At 44.5% G+C, this 16,632-nt stretch overlaps 1 protein-coding gene across 1 annotated transcript in view; it reads left to right on the forward strand.

Moving 5' to 3' along the window:
• Window positions 1-4,371: 4,371 nt before the first annotated feature.
• The window catches only part of mfsd14ba (major facilitator superfamily domain containing 14Ba), a 34,694-nt gene continuing 22,433 nt past the window's right edge, over window positions 4,372-16,632 (forward strand). The window contains exons 1-5 of the mRNA XM_061698264.1: window positions 4,372-4,680; window positions 10,234-10,332; window positions 14,337-14,399; window positions 15,224-15,351; window positions 15,767-15,881. Of these exons, the coding sequence (XP_061554248.1) occupies window positions 4,606-4,680; window positions 10,234-10,332; window positions 14,337-14,399; window positions 15,224-15,351; window positions 15,767-15,881 (480 nt within the window). The 5' untranslated portion in view covers window positions 4,372-4,605. The remainder of the gene's footprint in view (window positions 4,681-10,233; window positions 10,333-14,336; window positions 14,400-15,223; window positions 15,352-15,766; window positions 15,882-16,632) is intronic.

Genomic DNA, 16,632 nt, shown 5'->3' on the forward strand with positions numbered 1-16,632 from the left:
GCAAGATAATAGGTACCCTGACGAAGTTTCCTCCCACATTACCATAACATGCATGTTATGTAACTGTAATCAAATCGATAGATGGATAAATTGTGAAAAAATTGTGATTTACAGCTTTCTGACGGGCAGGACACAGCAGGTCAGGCTGGGGGAGGCAACCTCATCCACACGCAGCATCAGCACTGGGGCGCCCCAAGGTTGTGTCCTCTCTCCGCTGCTCTTCTCTCTCTACACGAACGACTGCACCTCAGCGAACCTGACTGTCAAGCTCCTGAAGTTTGCAGATGACACCACTGTCATCGGCCTCATCAAGGACGGTGACGAGTCTGCATATCGACAGGAAGCGGAGCGGCTGGAGCTGTGGTGCGGGCGACACAACCTGGAGCTGAACACGCTCAAGACGGTAGAGATGATCGTGGACTTCAGGAGGCATCCTTCGCCACAGCTGCCCCTCACGTTGTCCAGCTGCCTTGTGTCAACCGTCGAGACCTTCAAGTTCCTGGGAATTACAATCTCTCAGGACCTGAAGTGGGCGAACAACATCAACTCCGTCCTCAAAAAGGCCCAGCAGAGGATGTACTTCCTGCGGCTTCTGAGAAAGCACGGCCTGCCACCGGAGCTGCTGAGACAGTTCTACACAGCGGTCATCGAATCGGTCCTGTGTTCTTCCATCACAGTCTGGTTTGGTGCTGCTACAACAAAGGACAAGCTCCGACTGCAACGGACAATCAAAACTGCTGAAAGGATTGTCGGTAACCCCCTACCCACCATTGAGGACTTGCACGCTGCCAGAACTAAGACAAGGGCGTGCAAAATCCTCTCGGACCGTCTGCACCCCGGTCACCAGCTCTTACAGCTCCTTCCCTCAGGTAGGCGCTACCGATCAACGCTAACTAGAACTAGTAGACATTCCAACAGCTTCTTCCCTCTTGCGATCAACTTCTTAAACACCTAACCTATAATTCCATTACAACAAGCTGGCAATTTTTTGACTTGAGTTCGTTGTCACATTTCTGTGGGGCCAATTATTTATTACTTGTGCACTCACTGTAGTTGTCTCGCCATGCTGCACTATTTGCATATACTGGCCACTCATGCCAGAGTAGCATCTGCTCCATTTGCACACTGATTGAGGAGTATCTGTAACATTTGCACAACCGACATTGTCCCAGATGATCGCACTACTTGTCACTTTAAACCGCATACACTCCTTGAAGTCTCAGCGCCCTTTGCACAATGGTCATTGCACCGGACTATTGCAATATTAGTCGTTCGAACTGCTCTAAGTGCTAGAGGACTCTGCATCTTTTTGCACAATTGTTTTTTGTCAATGTCTTTATGTCCCCAAAGTGTTCTGTAAATTGACTGTTTGTTGTACTAGAGCGGCTCCAACTACCGGAGACAAATTCCTTGTGTGTTTTGGACATACTTGGCAAATAAAGATGATTCTGATTCTGATTCTGAAAAAATTTAGGCAAGAGGGGAGGGTGTGCTGCTGTATTTTTGTTGTTAAAAAAGTTTCAACCAAGTACTGTATGCTCTTTACACTTTTCTAGCCTATTAAAAAAGAACATAGGAAAAAAAAAAAGTATTTTTAAATCTCTCAAATTGTATGGGTTCAGGGCGCAGGTAGAGACAGGCTTGAGCAATGCCACGTGGAAGGTCGGATACATTTTTAGAGACCACAGAAGCTGGAGTTGGACAGACGTGGGATTGATTATCTTAGTGATGGAAAACGGACCGATAAAACGTGGAGTGAGTTTGCGGGATTCCGTTTGGAGGGGGAGGTCACGGGAGGAAAGCCAAATGGTCTGACCCACCTTGTACTCAGGCGCAGGGGAATGATGAAGGTCCGCAAGCCGTTTATTTTTTCCCACAGATCGGACCAAGGCCGCTTTGACGTCCTTCCATACGGACTGGAGCCTTTTCAAGTGATCCCGCACCGCGGGAACTGCCACCCCATGCTCTTGTTCCTGAAATACCGGAGGTTGGAAACCGTAGCAGGCCATGAGCTGGTGAGGGAGTTGTGGGCATACTGAATCCAAGGAAAGAACAAGCTCTAGGAGGTGGGGTTGCATCCGGCAACGCAGCGAAGGTCTGATTCCAGGGATTGATTTGCCCGCTCCCTCTGGCCGTTGGTCTGTGGATGGTACCCGCAAGACAAGCTGGCTGCTGCGCCCACCGCCTTACAGAATTCCTTCCAAACCAGGGAAGAGAACTGGGGACTTCGGTCCGAGACAATGTTGATGGGGATACTGTTGAGTTTGAAGACATGGAGAACAAGGAGGTTAGCAGTTTAGAATGCAGAGGGTAACTTGGGGAGGGGTACGTAATGGACGTATTTAGAAAATCGATTGACAATAGTGAAAATTAATGTGTTACCTTCAGAAGGGGGCAGGCCAGTAATGAAGTCCAGAGCGATGTGGAACAAAGGGGCGCAGCAGACCAGCTGGAGGCAGGTGTGAAGCCTTCCCTTGGGTGCAGACGGAGCAGGCTTGGGCGGATTCCCTGGTGTCCTTGACCACGCTGGGCCACCAGAAATGTTGCTGGATAAAGTGAATAGTGTAGGTGATGCCGGGATGACACGTGACCTTGGAGTTGTGGGCCCACTGAAGGACGTCAGAACGTGCGGAATCAGGTACAAATAGACAGTTCGGCGGTCTGGTCTTGGGGTCAGGGTGAGTCCTTTGAGCGCGTTTGACTATCTTTTCAATCTTCCATGTGGCAGCAACAATGAAGCAGGAGGGAGGGAGGATAGGTTCATGTTCAGCAGGGCTGGAGGGGGATGAGTATATGCAGGACAGGGGATCGGGTTTGCTGTCCAGGTCGGAAGGAGAGGCTGAAATTAAATCGTCTCAGAAAGAGGGCCCAGGGAGCTTGTCAGGGGTTAATGCGTTTGGCAGAACAGAGGTAGGCAAGGTTCTTATGATCAGTCCAGATGATAAAGGGTGCTTCAGTCCCCTCCAGCCAGTGCCTCCATTCCTCCAATGCCCAAATAATGGCCAGCAGCTCTCAGCTGCCCACATCGTAATTCCTCTGGGCAGGGGACAGGCGACGGGAAAAAAAGGCATGGGCATGAAGTTTCTGGGACGTGGGGTCCCGTTGCGAGGGGACGGCCCCTGCCCCAGAGTCCAAGTTTACAGTTCTACTTTGGCAAAAAGTAGAAAATAGGAGAAGCATTAATAATGGTCATGGCTAGACTCACCCATTAAGGGCCCAAAATGTATTATGATTTAGTACATTGCTGGATATTGTCTGTCCATTTTCTCTGCTGATTGATGACAAGAGGCGGTCACGTTTCCCTTCATCATCTCTCGGATATTCAGTCTCACACACACATCTACACGCACACACGCGCGCACACACACACACGGACGCACTCGTGCCTGCTCGTGTCTGTGTCGACCACAGCCATTTACACGTGATGTAGTTTAAGACTCCTATGAAATATCCCACTCCGTCTGTTACGGCCATACCAACCGGAATGTGGGTTTAATTTCAAATTAAAAGAAATACTTTGCAAAATGCACAGACGCAAAGCGTTGGTTTACAAACGACATCCTTCTTTCATGTTGAAACAAACGACATAAATTCCTTTTTATCGATTTATTTTGTTTATTGATTACAAACAAGGATGTTGCGAATGTACAGCATTCAATGAATAGTTTGTCCAGGAAGCTCCATGCTATCAAATTCAGTGGTGCAAAGTATCATAGTTCAAACACTTCCTTAATGGAGGCCTACTGTAGATTTTTCAAGTATCTGTACTTAACTTGAGTATTTATGACGGCGTTTCATACGCCCTGCATGAACACATATATTTACTTTCTACTCCTTGTCAAAATAGGCTCATATCTTTTTTCAACCTCTGGAAATGACGACATATGATGGAAAGATTTAAACTTGAGAAGTTAAGGGTTAAAAAAAACAACAACATCCGACTTGCAGCGTGATTTCTTTCTAAGTACGAGCAATTAAGAAGGAAACTATTTGTGAGACGTTTTTCCTCTTGTGCCAAGTTATCAAAACGGGTCCGTATTTGACCATAAAAAATTATTATTTCCATTTTTACGCTCACATTTCAGAGTACATACTGTTTGACAGGAGTTGTATCGGTAGCTACCTATTTTTTTTTCTTTGTTTTTACTACACAAGTTATCTGTAACCTAAACAGGTTTTATTTACATTTAAATTAGTTAAATACCTATTCATTTGAAATAGCTTCCATAATGAGTAAAATAGGTATGCGGACATCGACTGCATCAATAAATGCTGCAATGTTAAAAATGTGTTGGACTTTTGCGCCGAAACGAAACGTGACCCAAACCGGAAGGAGTTTGCTCGCAATGTCTAACTTGTCAGCGTCAGTGAACGCACCATCCTCACGGTAGTAAACTGCTGAGTGCGGACTGATCTGATCGAGTAACTACCCACACTGAGACGTTGTCGAGAGATTATCTAATACCGCTTGCATTCTGTTATTAATACCTTCGGTCGGTAAAGCCTCTTCGGGGCTCTCTTGAGGGTGACATCCTGGAAGCACCCGGAGAACCGCGGATATCAACGCGGCAAGGATGCTCCGTCCCCAACGGCAGGTGTGAAGAGATGGCCGTGGAACCGCCGACGGGAACCGGTCGAGTGGTTCTTGTCAAGAAGATCATCATGAAAGACGGAGCCGCGGTGGGTACATGATTCCATTTTGACCCAGCAAGCCGATCAATAACGTCCTAAATTCACCCAGCAAATATTATGTTGCAAGTAAAATTATTTTAAAATGGATACATGGCAACAAACGTTATGGTGTAATATGTGATGTGTGTCGTTCTCTGTTTATGAAATACATCTTTTCACAACAAAGCACGCCCGATTCGAGGTTATGAACGTGTATTTAAACGAAACAGTACATCAGAAAATATACGTAGCGTGTTATGAAACTCGAAAGCTGATAAAGAGCCCCACATTGTGTGATTTTTGTGTGTTGTAATCGATCATTCGGCTCAGATCAGAGCGATTGGCGATGTGCTCAGGATGGAGCCATCTGTTACATAACAGCGCGGCCTCCAAACACACAGCTTTCAGCGGCAGTCTGCACAGTCTGCACCCTTTACATGCTCCAGCGTCCATTTTAACTTTTCCACTGAGCTCAGCCCACCGCACTGGAACCTCACAGGGGTGTCAAACTCATTTTTGTCGCGGGTAGTTACGGTTCCGTTCAGAGGGTTGTAAAACCATAAAAATCTTTAATCACCTTCTTTTTTTTTTTTTTTGTCCTCATCATATTATTACGCCCTAAATTTATAAACTAGTTTTGGAATCAGAAATCAAGGGTAATGGGTTTTTCAACTATTGTTCATATTTGGTAACACAAAAATGCTTGCAATATCTCAATGTTATTTATATAATATGACAATTTGAAATCTTGGTACAGATTTTAACAAGAATCATGGAAGTTGACACACATGATTTGCCTTCGCGGGCCACATAAAATCATGTGGTGGGCCGGATCTGGCCCCTTGAATTTGACACCTGCTTTCGACACTGATATATCATTGCATGCATAGCAGCAAACGGTTTTGTTGCTCATTGCTCAAGAAAATAACGTTGTATTTGACATTCCCCCTTGTGCTTGTATAAATTCAATTTTATGTATAGCTGCCTTGAATTACATACACTGTATATGTGTCACAGTGGACTACTGGTTAGCACATCTGGCCCCGCCTGTGTGGGGTTTGCATGTTCTCCCCGTGATTGCTTCGGTTTTTCCTGGGTACTCCAGTTTCCTCCCACATCCCGAAAACATGCATGGTAGGTTAATTGGCGACTCTAAATTGCCCATAGGTATGAATGTGTGTTTGAATGGTTGTTTGTGTATATATGCTCTGTGATTGGCTGGCGACCAGTTCAGGGTTACAGTGGGTACGGAAAGTATTCAGACCCCCTTAAATGTTTCACTCTTTTTTATATTGCAGCCATTTGCTAAAATCATTAAAGTTCACCCCCCCCCCCACACATTAATGTACACACAGCACTCCATAGCACCAGTCCGCCTGTCGATCTCCCGCTCCATTCTTCCATCACTCTTGAACAAGACCCTGAGATACCTGAACTCCCCCACTTGGGGCAGGATCTCTTCCTCAATCCGAAGAGGGTACGCCACCCTTTTCTGACTGAGGACCATAGTCTCGGATTTACAGGTGCGGATTTTCATCACAGCCGCTTCACACTAGGCTGCATACCACTCCAGTGAGAGTTGAAGATCACTGCCTGTTGAAGATGTGATGCAGCTATCAGAACCACATCATCTTAAAAAGGCAGAGACATAATACTGACGTCGTCAAACCGGACCCCATCAACACCTCGCCTGCGCCTAGAAATTCTCTCCGTAAAGGTAATGAACAGCATCGGTGACAAAGGCGGCCATGGCCATGGCGTAGTCCAACCCCCCCTTGGAAGCGTGTTCAACTTACCACCAGCAATTCGGACCAAACTCTTGACACCGCTGGTACAGGGAGTGAACAGCCCGTATCAGGGGGTCCGGTACCCCATACTCCCGGAGTATCCTCCACAGGAATTCCTAAACTTTGCATGCCTTTTCCAAGTCCACAAAACGCATGTAGACTGGTTGGGCGAGCTCCCACGCACCCTCGAGGAAGCTGCTGAGGGTGTTGAGCTGGTCCACTGTTCCATGGCCAGGAAGAAAACCACACTGCTCCTCCTAAATCTGAAATTCAGCTTCCTGACGGAGCCTCCTCTCCAGAACCCCTGAATAGACCTTATCGGGGAGGCTGAGGAGTGTAATCTCCCTGTAGTTGAAACAACCCTCCGGTCCCCCTTCTTTAAAAGGGGGACCACCACCCCGGTCTGCCAATCCAGAGGTACTGTCCCCGATGTCCACAGAGTGTTGCAGAGGTATGTCAACCAGGACAGCCCTACAACATCCAGAGGCTTTAGGAACTCAGGGCGGATCTCATCCACCCCCGGGGCCCTGCTACCAGGGAGCTTTTTAACCACCTCGGTGACTTCAACCCCAGATATATATATGTTCCGTACTGCTTATACTCACTTAGATCGCGAGCGTGCTTGTGCCTAACCCAGCTGACGTTGGGCGAGAGGTTGTGTACACCCTGAACTGGTTGCCAGTCAGTTGCAGTTCACATATAAACAAACAACCATTTGCACACCGGGAAAAAGTATTGAACATGCCAACTGGTATTTATTTAATACATTGTAGAAAAGCCTTTGTTTGCAATAACAGCTTCAAGACGCCTCCTGTATGGAGAAACTTGTCGCATGCATTGCTCTGGTTTGTTTTTGGCCCATTCATCCACACAAGCAGTCTTCAAATCTTGAAGGTTCTGTGGGCTTCTTTTATGGACCTGAAGTTACAGTTCTTTCCATAGAGTTTCGACTGGATTCAAGTCAGATGATAGGCTAGACCAGACATGCCCAAAGTCCGGCCCCCGGGCCAAATCCGGCCCGTGTTCATATTTCCACTGGCCCGAAGCCTCTGTCATAAAACCAATAATATGTGGCCCGGCAGTACAAAATACACGCGCAATCTTATATTTCACCACAGGATGGCAGTAAACTTGTGGCTGAACTCTCGCGGGGCCGTTTTGCGCATGATCTGTGTTTTGCCCATTTCTAAAATGGGAACTGGAAGTAAGAAAAGGAAAGTTGATAGCGAGGGCCGACGTTTCCAGGACAAATGGAAGTCTGAATATTTTTTCACTGAGTTTAGAAACAACTGCGTCTGCCTAATTTACCAAGAGACTGTGGCTGTGTTCAAGGAGTTCAATATAAAGAGGCACGACCAGACGGAACATGCTAATTACGACAAGTTAACTGGGAACGAACGCAGTGAAAAATTGAAGCAACTGGAAGCTGGTTTAACGGCACAGCAACACTTTTTCACAAGAGCCAGTGAGTCGAATGAAAATACAACAAAGGCAAGCTATGAGGTGGCAACGCTGATTGCCAAGCACTGCAAACTTTTTACTTAGGGTGAATTTATTCAAGACTGTGTGATGAAAATGGTGGAGAACATTTGTTCTGAGAAAAAGCAACAGTTCGGCAATGTTTTCCTGGCTCGTAGCACTGTGTCACGAAAGATCGAATAAGTTTCTTCTGATATTAAGAGACAGTTGGACGCAAAAGGAGTGGAGATTGAATTTTTTTCGTGAGCCTGTGACGAAAGCACGGATGCATCCGACAGCGCTCAGTTACTGATTTTTTTAGAGGAGTGGACAGTGAAATGTACATGCGTGAAGAGCTACTTGACCTCCAGAGCCTTAAGGACCAAACAAGAGGGAAAGATTTATTTGCTTCTGTTTGTTCCGCCGTACATGACATAAAATTAAAGTGGAATAAAATCACGGGGATTATTACGGATGGCGCACCTCCCATGGTTGGCGAGCACAGTGGATTATCAACCCTAGTGTGTCACAAACTAAGCAAAGAAGGAGGTAAAGCTACAAAACTCCATTGTATTATTCACCAAAAAGTTCTATGTGCCAAACCGTTTCTGTGGATCTCAGTGACGTTCCAGCCCACCTGCAGTTGGAGCTCATTGAGCTGCAGTGTGACACAGAGTGTCGCAGCCGGTACCAACAACTCCCTCTTGTCAACTTTTACCAGCAGCTGGATAAAGACAGGTTCCAAAAGATTCGTACATTTGCTAAGAAAATGTTGAGCTTGTTTGGCTCGACATACTTGTGTGAGAAGATATTCTCAGTCATGAACATGAATAAGAACCGTGAGGACAAGATGAAGTGACTCCCACCTACGTGACATCTTGCGCATTAAAACCACCGCTTTTGAGCCAGACCTGCCCCATTTACTGCAGTCAAGATCTCAATATCACCCTTCACATTAATGCAAACATGTTGTTTGTTGATTCTGATGAATAAAGTTTGAGTTTGAGTCAAATTTCATAAAAACTTTATTTTGCATTTCATTAATTTTTATTTTAACCTTCATTTATCCAGGTCAGGCAGTTATAAGATCTACCTAGCAGCAGACAGCATAGTAAAACAGTAAAATAAAAATACAAAAAAGCATTCCCCTCGCCGGTAGCATGTCAAATTAATGCTGGCCCGCGTGACAATTTTTTTACGGCAATGTGGCCCCTGAGCCAAAAAGTTTGGGCACCCCTGGCCTAGACCATTCTAGCAGCTTTATTTTTTTTCTTTGAAACCAATTGAGAGTTTCCCTGGTGGTATGTTTTGGATCATTATCCTGCTGAAATATCCACCCACATTCTCATCATGGCAGCAGAGTTTTGTCAAGAATGTCTCAGTACATTTTCCCATTCATCCTTCCTTCAATAATGTGAAGTTTTCCAGTACCATATGCTGAGAAGTAGACCAACACCATCATGTTCCCACCTCCAAACTTCACTGTTGGTATGGTGTTTTTGGGGTGATGTGCACTGCCATTTCTCCTTCAAACGTGGTGTGCATTATGGCATCCAAACAGTTCAATTTTGCTCTCATCCGACCAGACTATATTCTCCCAGTATTTAACTGGCTAGTCCAAATGTTGTTCAGCAAACGTTCAACGAGGTTTGACATGCTTTTATTCAGCAATGGGGTCTTGCGTGGTGAGCGTGCATACAGGGCATGGTGGCGGAGTATATTACTCACTGTTTTCTTGTCACAACAGTACCTGCTAATTCCAGGTCCTTTTGAAGCTGACCACAGGTGGTACTTGGCTCTTGGACAACTCTTCTGATTATTATTTGTGCTCCTTTGTCAGAAATCTTGCTTGGAGCACCTGATCGAGGCAAATTTATGGTGGTATGATTGGCTTTCCACTTACGTATTATGGCCCCAACTGTGCTCACTGGAATGTTCAGAAGCTTAGATATGTGCCTGTAACCAATGCCATTGTTATGTTTTGCAACAATTATTTTGCGATGGTCAGTTATCGTTTTTTTAAACTCGCTGATCGGTGATCAGCCCCAAAAATCTTTTTTTTTACACACAACTTAATTTCTGATCTTATTTGGTCTACTTTTTTGTTTTGAATGTTACTTGGGTTGTTCCCAACATCTGGTGAAATTTTCATGTCACCTTTGGAAATATTACACAACTCATCAAAAACTGAACACTTCAAACTACAACAATTAACTGTAGTGACAGAATTAGATTGTGTGCTGTATTGCTGTGTGTGCTGTGTGCTGTAACTATATTACTAATTAAAATGTATGTATGTATTGCATGTGTGTATTAGCTCCAGCAGGGTATAGGCCGACCCAGTGTGTACCATGCAGTTGTGGTCATTTTCCTGGAGTTCTTCGCCTGGGGTTTGCTGACCACACCCATGCTCACAGTGAGTAATAATGTTTTGTGGGAGGGAAGGAATTCAAGATTCGTCACATCATGCCAGCATAGGGACTCATCAACACTTCACAGTGATAGCATCTGTGGCCCACTTTATTAATTGCTGTCAAGAGCAGCACTTCACTTTAGAGTAGGTCACAGTGTGAGTCCTCAGAGCCATTTCAGCCTTGAAAACAGTGGTTTTCAAGTTGTCACATCGGGACCCACAGTTTCCCATTGTCATTGTCAAGTCATGACCCACTTTAACTGGTGATAAGAACAATAAAGAGAATGTATTTTTCAAAAATAGCCTTTGAAAGGATTTATATATTTTAACTACACATGCTTACATGTTGTAAGTGCCTTTCAGAGCACCTTATAATGCAAAAATGCAAATTATTACTTTATTCATTATTATTAATCTTATTTCAACACATGAAAGATGTTACTTTTTCTATATTTTCAGCAAACCATAAACACTTGTTTTAAGATACAAGATCTTGTTTTAAAAATCTTAAGTCAATTTGTACTAGTTATTTTAATGACAAAATGTCTAATTTTAAGTGAAAAATCTGACATATGAGAACTGCATGTACAGATATGAATATCTAATCTTTAATCTCTTCTTTTTAGAAAAGTGCAAATTCAATAGTTTGTCTTCTATTTAGGAAACAAAGAGTGCAGACCAAAGCAACCGTAACAGTTATAACAGTCTAAATTATTACGCTATAAAAACACCCATGGCATCTTTTATGTAAGAGGCTGTTTTAATGCCACTGTATGTTGTGTTTACACCCCAAATGATAATGTGTCGGATTCAGCCATCCATCCATCCATTGTCTGTACCGCTTATCCTCACTAGCGTTGCAGGCACGCTGGGGCCTATCCCAGCTATCTTTGGGCGAGAGGCGGGGTACACCCTGAACTGGTCGCCAGGGATGCATGTTAAATATTTCACTGCTACTACACTGACGACATAAGCCAAATATATACGCAAGTTGAAAGGCCATAGTCAACTGAGGAACGCCTGTAATTTTACGATCTGTACGCGACCCACCAAAATGGGCCGACCCAGTTTTGTGTCCCCACCCAGCAGTTGAGAATCACTGATATTCAGTGGGTACGAAAAGTATTCAGACCCCTTAAGTCTTTCACTCTTTGATATGTTATAGCCATTTGCTAAAATCATTTATTTTTTTCCTCATGAATCAGCACCCCATATTGACAGAAAAAAACGGAATGGTTGACATTTTTGCAGATTTGTTAAAAAAGAAAAACTGAAATATCACGCAGCCATAAGTATTCAGACCCTTTGGTGTGACACTCATATATTTAACTCTAGTGCTGTCCATTTCTTCTGATCATCCTTGAGCTGGTTCTACACATTCATTGGTGTCCAGCTGTATTTGCTTATACTGATTGGACTTGATTAGGAAAGCCACACACCTGTCTATATAAGACCTTACAGCTCATAGTGCATGTCAGTGCAAATGAGAATCATGTGGTCAAAGGAACTGCCTGAAGAGCTCAGAGACCGAATTCTGGCAAGGCACAGATCTGGCCAGGGTTAGAAGAAAAATGCTGCTACACTTAAGGTTCCTAAGAGCACAGTGGCCTCCATAGTCCTTAAATAGAAGACGTTTTGGACGACCAGAACCCTTCCTTAAACTGGCCGTCTGGCCAAACTGAGCAATTGGGGGAGAAGAGCTTTGGTGAGAGAGGTAAAGAAGAACCCAAAGATCATTTTGGCTGAGCTCCAGAGATGCAGTTGGGAGATGGGAGAATGTTCTAGAAAGTCAACCATCACTGCAGCCCCCCACCAGTCGGGGCTTTATGGCAGAGTGGCGTGACGGAAGCCTCTCCTCAGTGCAAGACACATGCAAGTCCGCATGGAGTTTGCTAAAAAAACACCTGGAGGTCTCAAAGATGGTGAGATTTAAGATTGTCTGGTCTGATGACACCAAGATAGAACTTGTTGGCCTTAATTCTAAGTGGTATGCGTGGAGAAAACAGGCACTGCTCATCACCTGTCCAATACAGTCCCAACAATGAAACATGGTGGTGGCAGCATCATGCTGTGGGGTTGTTTTTCAGCTGCAGGGACAGGACGACTGGTTGTAATCGAAGGAAAGACGAATGCGGCCAAATACTGGGATATCTTGGACGAAAACCTTCTCCTGAGTGCTCAGGACCTCAGATCGGGCTGAAGGTTCACCTTCCAATAAGACAATGACCCTAAGCACACAGCTAAAATAATGAAGGAGTGGCGTTAGAACAACTCCCGTGACTGTTCTTGAATGGCCCAGCCAGAGCCCTGATTTAAACCCAAATGAGCATCTCTGGAGAGACCTGAAAATGGCTGTCCACCAACGCTCACCATCCAACCTGACAGAACTGGAGAGGATCTACAAGGAGGAATATCCCCAGGAGGATTATCCCCAAATCCAGGTGTGAAAAACATGTTGCATCATTCCCAAAAAGACTCATGGCTGTATTAGCTCAAAAGGGTGTTTCTACTAAATACTAAGCAAAGGCTCTGAATACTCATGAATCTGGGAAGTCAAATTTCAGATTCAGGAGGAGTTTGGTTTTCGTCCTGGCCGTGGAACAGTGGACCAGCTCTACACCCTCGGCAGGGTCCTCGAGGGTGCGTGGGAGTTCGCCCAACCAGTCTCCATTTTGTTTTGTGGATATGGAGAAGCGTTCGACCGTGTCCCTCGGGGAGTCCTGTGGGGGCTGCTTCGGGAGTATGGGCTACCAAACTCCCTGATACGGGCTGTTCGGTCCCTGTACGACCGGAGTCAGTGTTTGGTCCGCATATCCGGCAGTAAGTTGGACTCGTTTCCGGTGAGGGTTGGACTCCGCCAAGGCCGCCCTTTGTCACCAATTTTGTTCATAACTTTTATGGACAGAATTTCTAGGCGCAGCCGAGGCATAGAGGGGGTCCGGTTTGGGGGCCTCAGTATTGCATCTCTGATTTTTGCAGATGATGTGGTTCTGTTGGCTTCATCAAGCCGTGATCTCCAACTCTCACTAGAGCAGTTCGCAGCCGACTGTGAAGGGGCTGGGATGAGAATCCGCACCTCCAAATCTGAGACCATGGTCCACAGTCGGAAAAGGGTGGCGTGCCCTCTCCAGGTCTTGTCCACGAGTGAGGGAAGAATGAAATTGAAAATCGACAGGCGGATCGGTGCAGCGTCTGCAGTGATGCGGACTTTGTATTGGTCTGTTGTGGTAAAGAAGGAGCTAAGCCTAAAGGCGAAGCTCTCACTTTACCAGTCGATCTACGTTCATACCCTCACCTATGGTCATGAGATGTGGGTTGTGACCGAAAGAACAAGATCCGGGATACAGGCGGCCGAAATGAGTTTCCTCCGCAGGGTGTCCGGGCTCTCCCTTAGAGATAGGGTGAGAAGCTCGGTCATCCAGGAGGATCTCTGAGTAGAGCCGTTGCTCCTCCACATTGAGAGGAGCCAGATCAGGTGTCTGGGGCATCTGATTCGGATGCCTCCCGGACATCTCCCTGGTGAGGTGTATTTGTTCACGGCCCAGGACACACTGGAGAGACTACGTCTTTTGGCTGGCCTGGGAACGCCTCGGGATCCCCTCAGAAGAGCTGGATGAAGTGGCTGGGGAGAAGGAAGTTTGGGCGTCCCTGTTAAAGCTACTCCCCCCGCGGCCCGACCTCGAATAAGCGGTAAAAAATGGATGGATGGCTCTGAATACTTATAGCTATGTGATAGTTCAGTTTTTCTTTTTTAATAAATCTGCAAAAATGTCAATAATTCAGTTTTATTTTATGTCAATATGGGGTGCTGTGTGTATATTAATGAGGAACAAATAAACTTTAATTATTTTAGCAAATAGCTGCAATGTAACAGAGAGTGAAAAATGTAAGGGGGTCTGAATACTTTCTGTACACACTGTACACTGTGTAGGATGCAATTGTAGTCAGTGTATCATGAAAATGATTTGAAAAAAGACATGATCTATCTTCATCGTTTTTCTGTGTAGGTGCTGCATGAAACATTTCCACAGCACACATTCCTGATGAATGGACTCATTCAAGGTGTGAAGGTAAAAATGTGTTTTTGTTTAATTTAACACTGTAAATTTCAATCAATCAGATGTCATGAAAATCAAACATGAAATGTACCCATTGCAAAAATTCACAGAGAATTGAAGTTGGCGCTCTTTCTAGAGAGAGCACGGCTAATTTACACAACTACAACTTTTGACTAACCTTAGATGAAAAAGCCTTGGTATGGATTTATAATCAGAAAACCCACGTTTTTATCATGACATCGATTGAGTTGGCAAAATGACTTCTATTCACAATTATAAGATTTAATGCCTTTCCTTTATAATGTGTTCTTGTATTGTTCCATAACGCTGGTGTAAGTTCTCTGAGATGTCTAGCCTTGCTAAAAGCAGCAAGCCATTGTTTGTCTCGTCCAAGGACATTCACAACAAGCGGGCTACAACAGCTGGCTGGGTAGATGGTGGGAATGTCTTGATTATGGAGAGTCACTGAATCTGACTGAAGGACTTTCCTTCTAATCTGTTCTTGCGAGTTGTTGGTTCAAAGGACAGCCGGGCATCTCCCTCTTGCTCTCGTCTCCTTCTTCTTTCTCCCGCTGTCTCCTTTTGTTTATATCATGTAAATTGCTTCCTTAATTATTTTTCAAAAGAGAAATTTCCAACACAAGTTGAATTCAATTAATCTAACAAAAATGGAAATTAATATGCAAACTATAAAACAATGCTATATAAAAAATTGGTTTTGTCAAGACTGTTTTTAACCTTTTTTCAAGCGATTAACCTAATGATGACTTTACTTGTTGTGACTGTCAACTGTAAAGTGTCTGCTACTCTCACTGACTTTTGCTCTTCCTATTAAGGGTCTTCTGTCATTCATGTCTGCCCCTCTGATTGGTGCATTGTCGGACGTGTGGGGGAGGCGTTCATTCCTGTTGGTCACTGTCTTCTTTACCTGTGCCCCAATCCCCCTAATGAGACTCAGCCCCTGGTAGGTCACAGTGTGGTCTTTTTTTTAATACAGACTGTGTTGTGTGTTGTAAGTGTTTGTGCTTAGCAGTACACAAGCAACATTGCTCACTCCGTGACCACAAGCATGTGGCCAACTTATCACCGATGCCTTAAGAATGAACAGTGCTTGCATATCAACCAATAGTCTCTGAAGACTTTCAAGTCACCCTCAAACTTTAATGAGTCTCAGGTTTCCTTGACTGAACTTATCAGATGGAAATTGTTGTAAGCATTAAACACTCTCCTGAAATATTTACTAATCATAACCTTTATAATATAGCTAAAAAAATAACCATACTCTATGAAGGACAAGTGAAATTCTCAAACTGACATTATGCACTATGCTTTTTCTCAAATATATCTGTGAAATGAGTTCTGTCCTCCTCCTTTTACAGGTGGTACTTCGCCATGATCTCCATGTCGGGGGCGTTCTCTGTCACCTTCTCTGTCATCTTTGCCTACGTTGCAGATGTGACGGATGAGAGAGAGAGGAGTACAGCCTATGGTCTGGTAGGTACTGGAATGTGTATTTGAAAGGCATTTCTTTTCAATTTTTTTGTATTTTGTATCTTTTTATTTCATCACTGTGGCTGTAAAAGGACTTGTGCTTCTCAACTGTAGCAGGTAGTTCTGGAAGAGGAACATTTTGAATTACTTTTTCCATACTACTACTTTAACTGGAGGCATTCAAAGGAAAATGCTAAATTAAAAAAAACAATGACATGTATGTAGCAGTGCATTATGTCAGGCAGGTTGCAAATCATACTGAAATATGATTTGCAGCTATCAAACTACAACTCTTTAAAGTTTCATCATGAGCGCACAAGGACACATTAAAGATCACCGAACCTTTGACTTTTGTTGAAACATGCAGTGTGATTGGTTCATTGCCGTAATTTGTCTTCCCTTGAAATGGCAGCAAGTGACTCACTGGAATATTATGGCCTGGGTTATCTGGCTGCTTGTGGATCTGGCATGTGCAATTAAAAGAGCTATTATTTAAAGGGAATGTTTCTCTGGTTTTTTTCTTTCTCATTGATGTAGTCCAAATATTCATAGTTGGAGTAACACCACTGACTGCTCCTCAACACATTCAGCTGTCAAACTCCTAAGCCTGCATATTGATGGGAAGTGGAGCATCTGCTGCTCTGGTGCAGCCAGCAAAATCTGCCCACATAGATGATTGTAGACTTCAGGAAACGACTGCCACTCACACGTTCTACCTGCCCTGTGTCAACTGTCGAGACCTTCAAGTTCCTGG

The sequence above is a fragment of the Phycodurus eques genome, chromosome 15, assembly GCF_024500275.1.
Source record: "Phycodurus eques isolate BA_2022a chromosome 15, UOR_Pequ_1.1, whole genome shotgun sequence".
In the NCBI taxonomy this organism is placed as follows: Eukaryota; Metazoa; Chordata; class Actinopteri; order Syngnathiformes; family Syngnathidae; genus Phycodurus; species Phycodurus eques.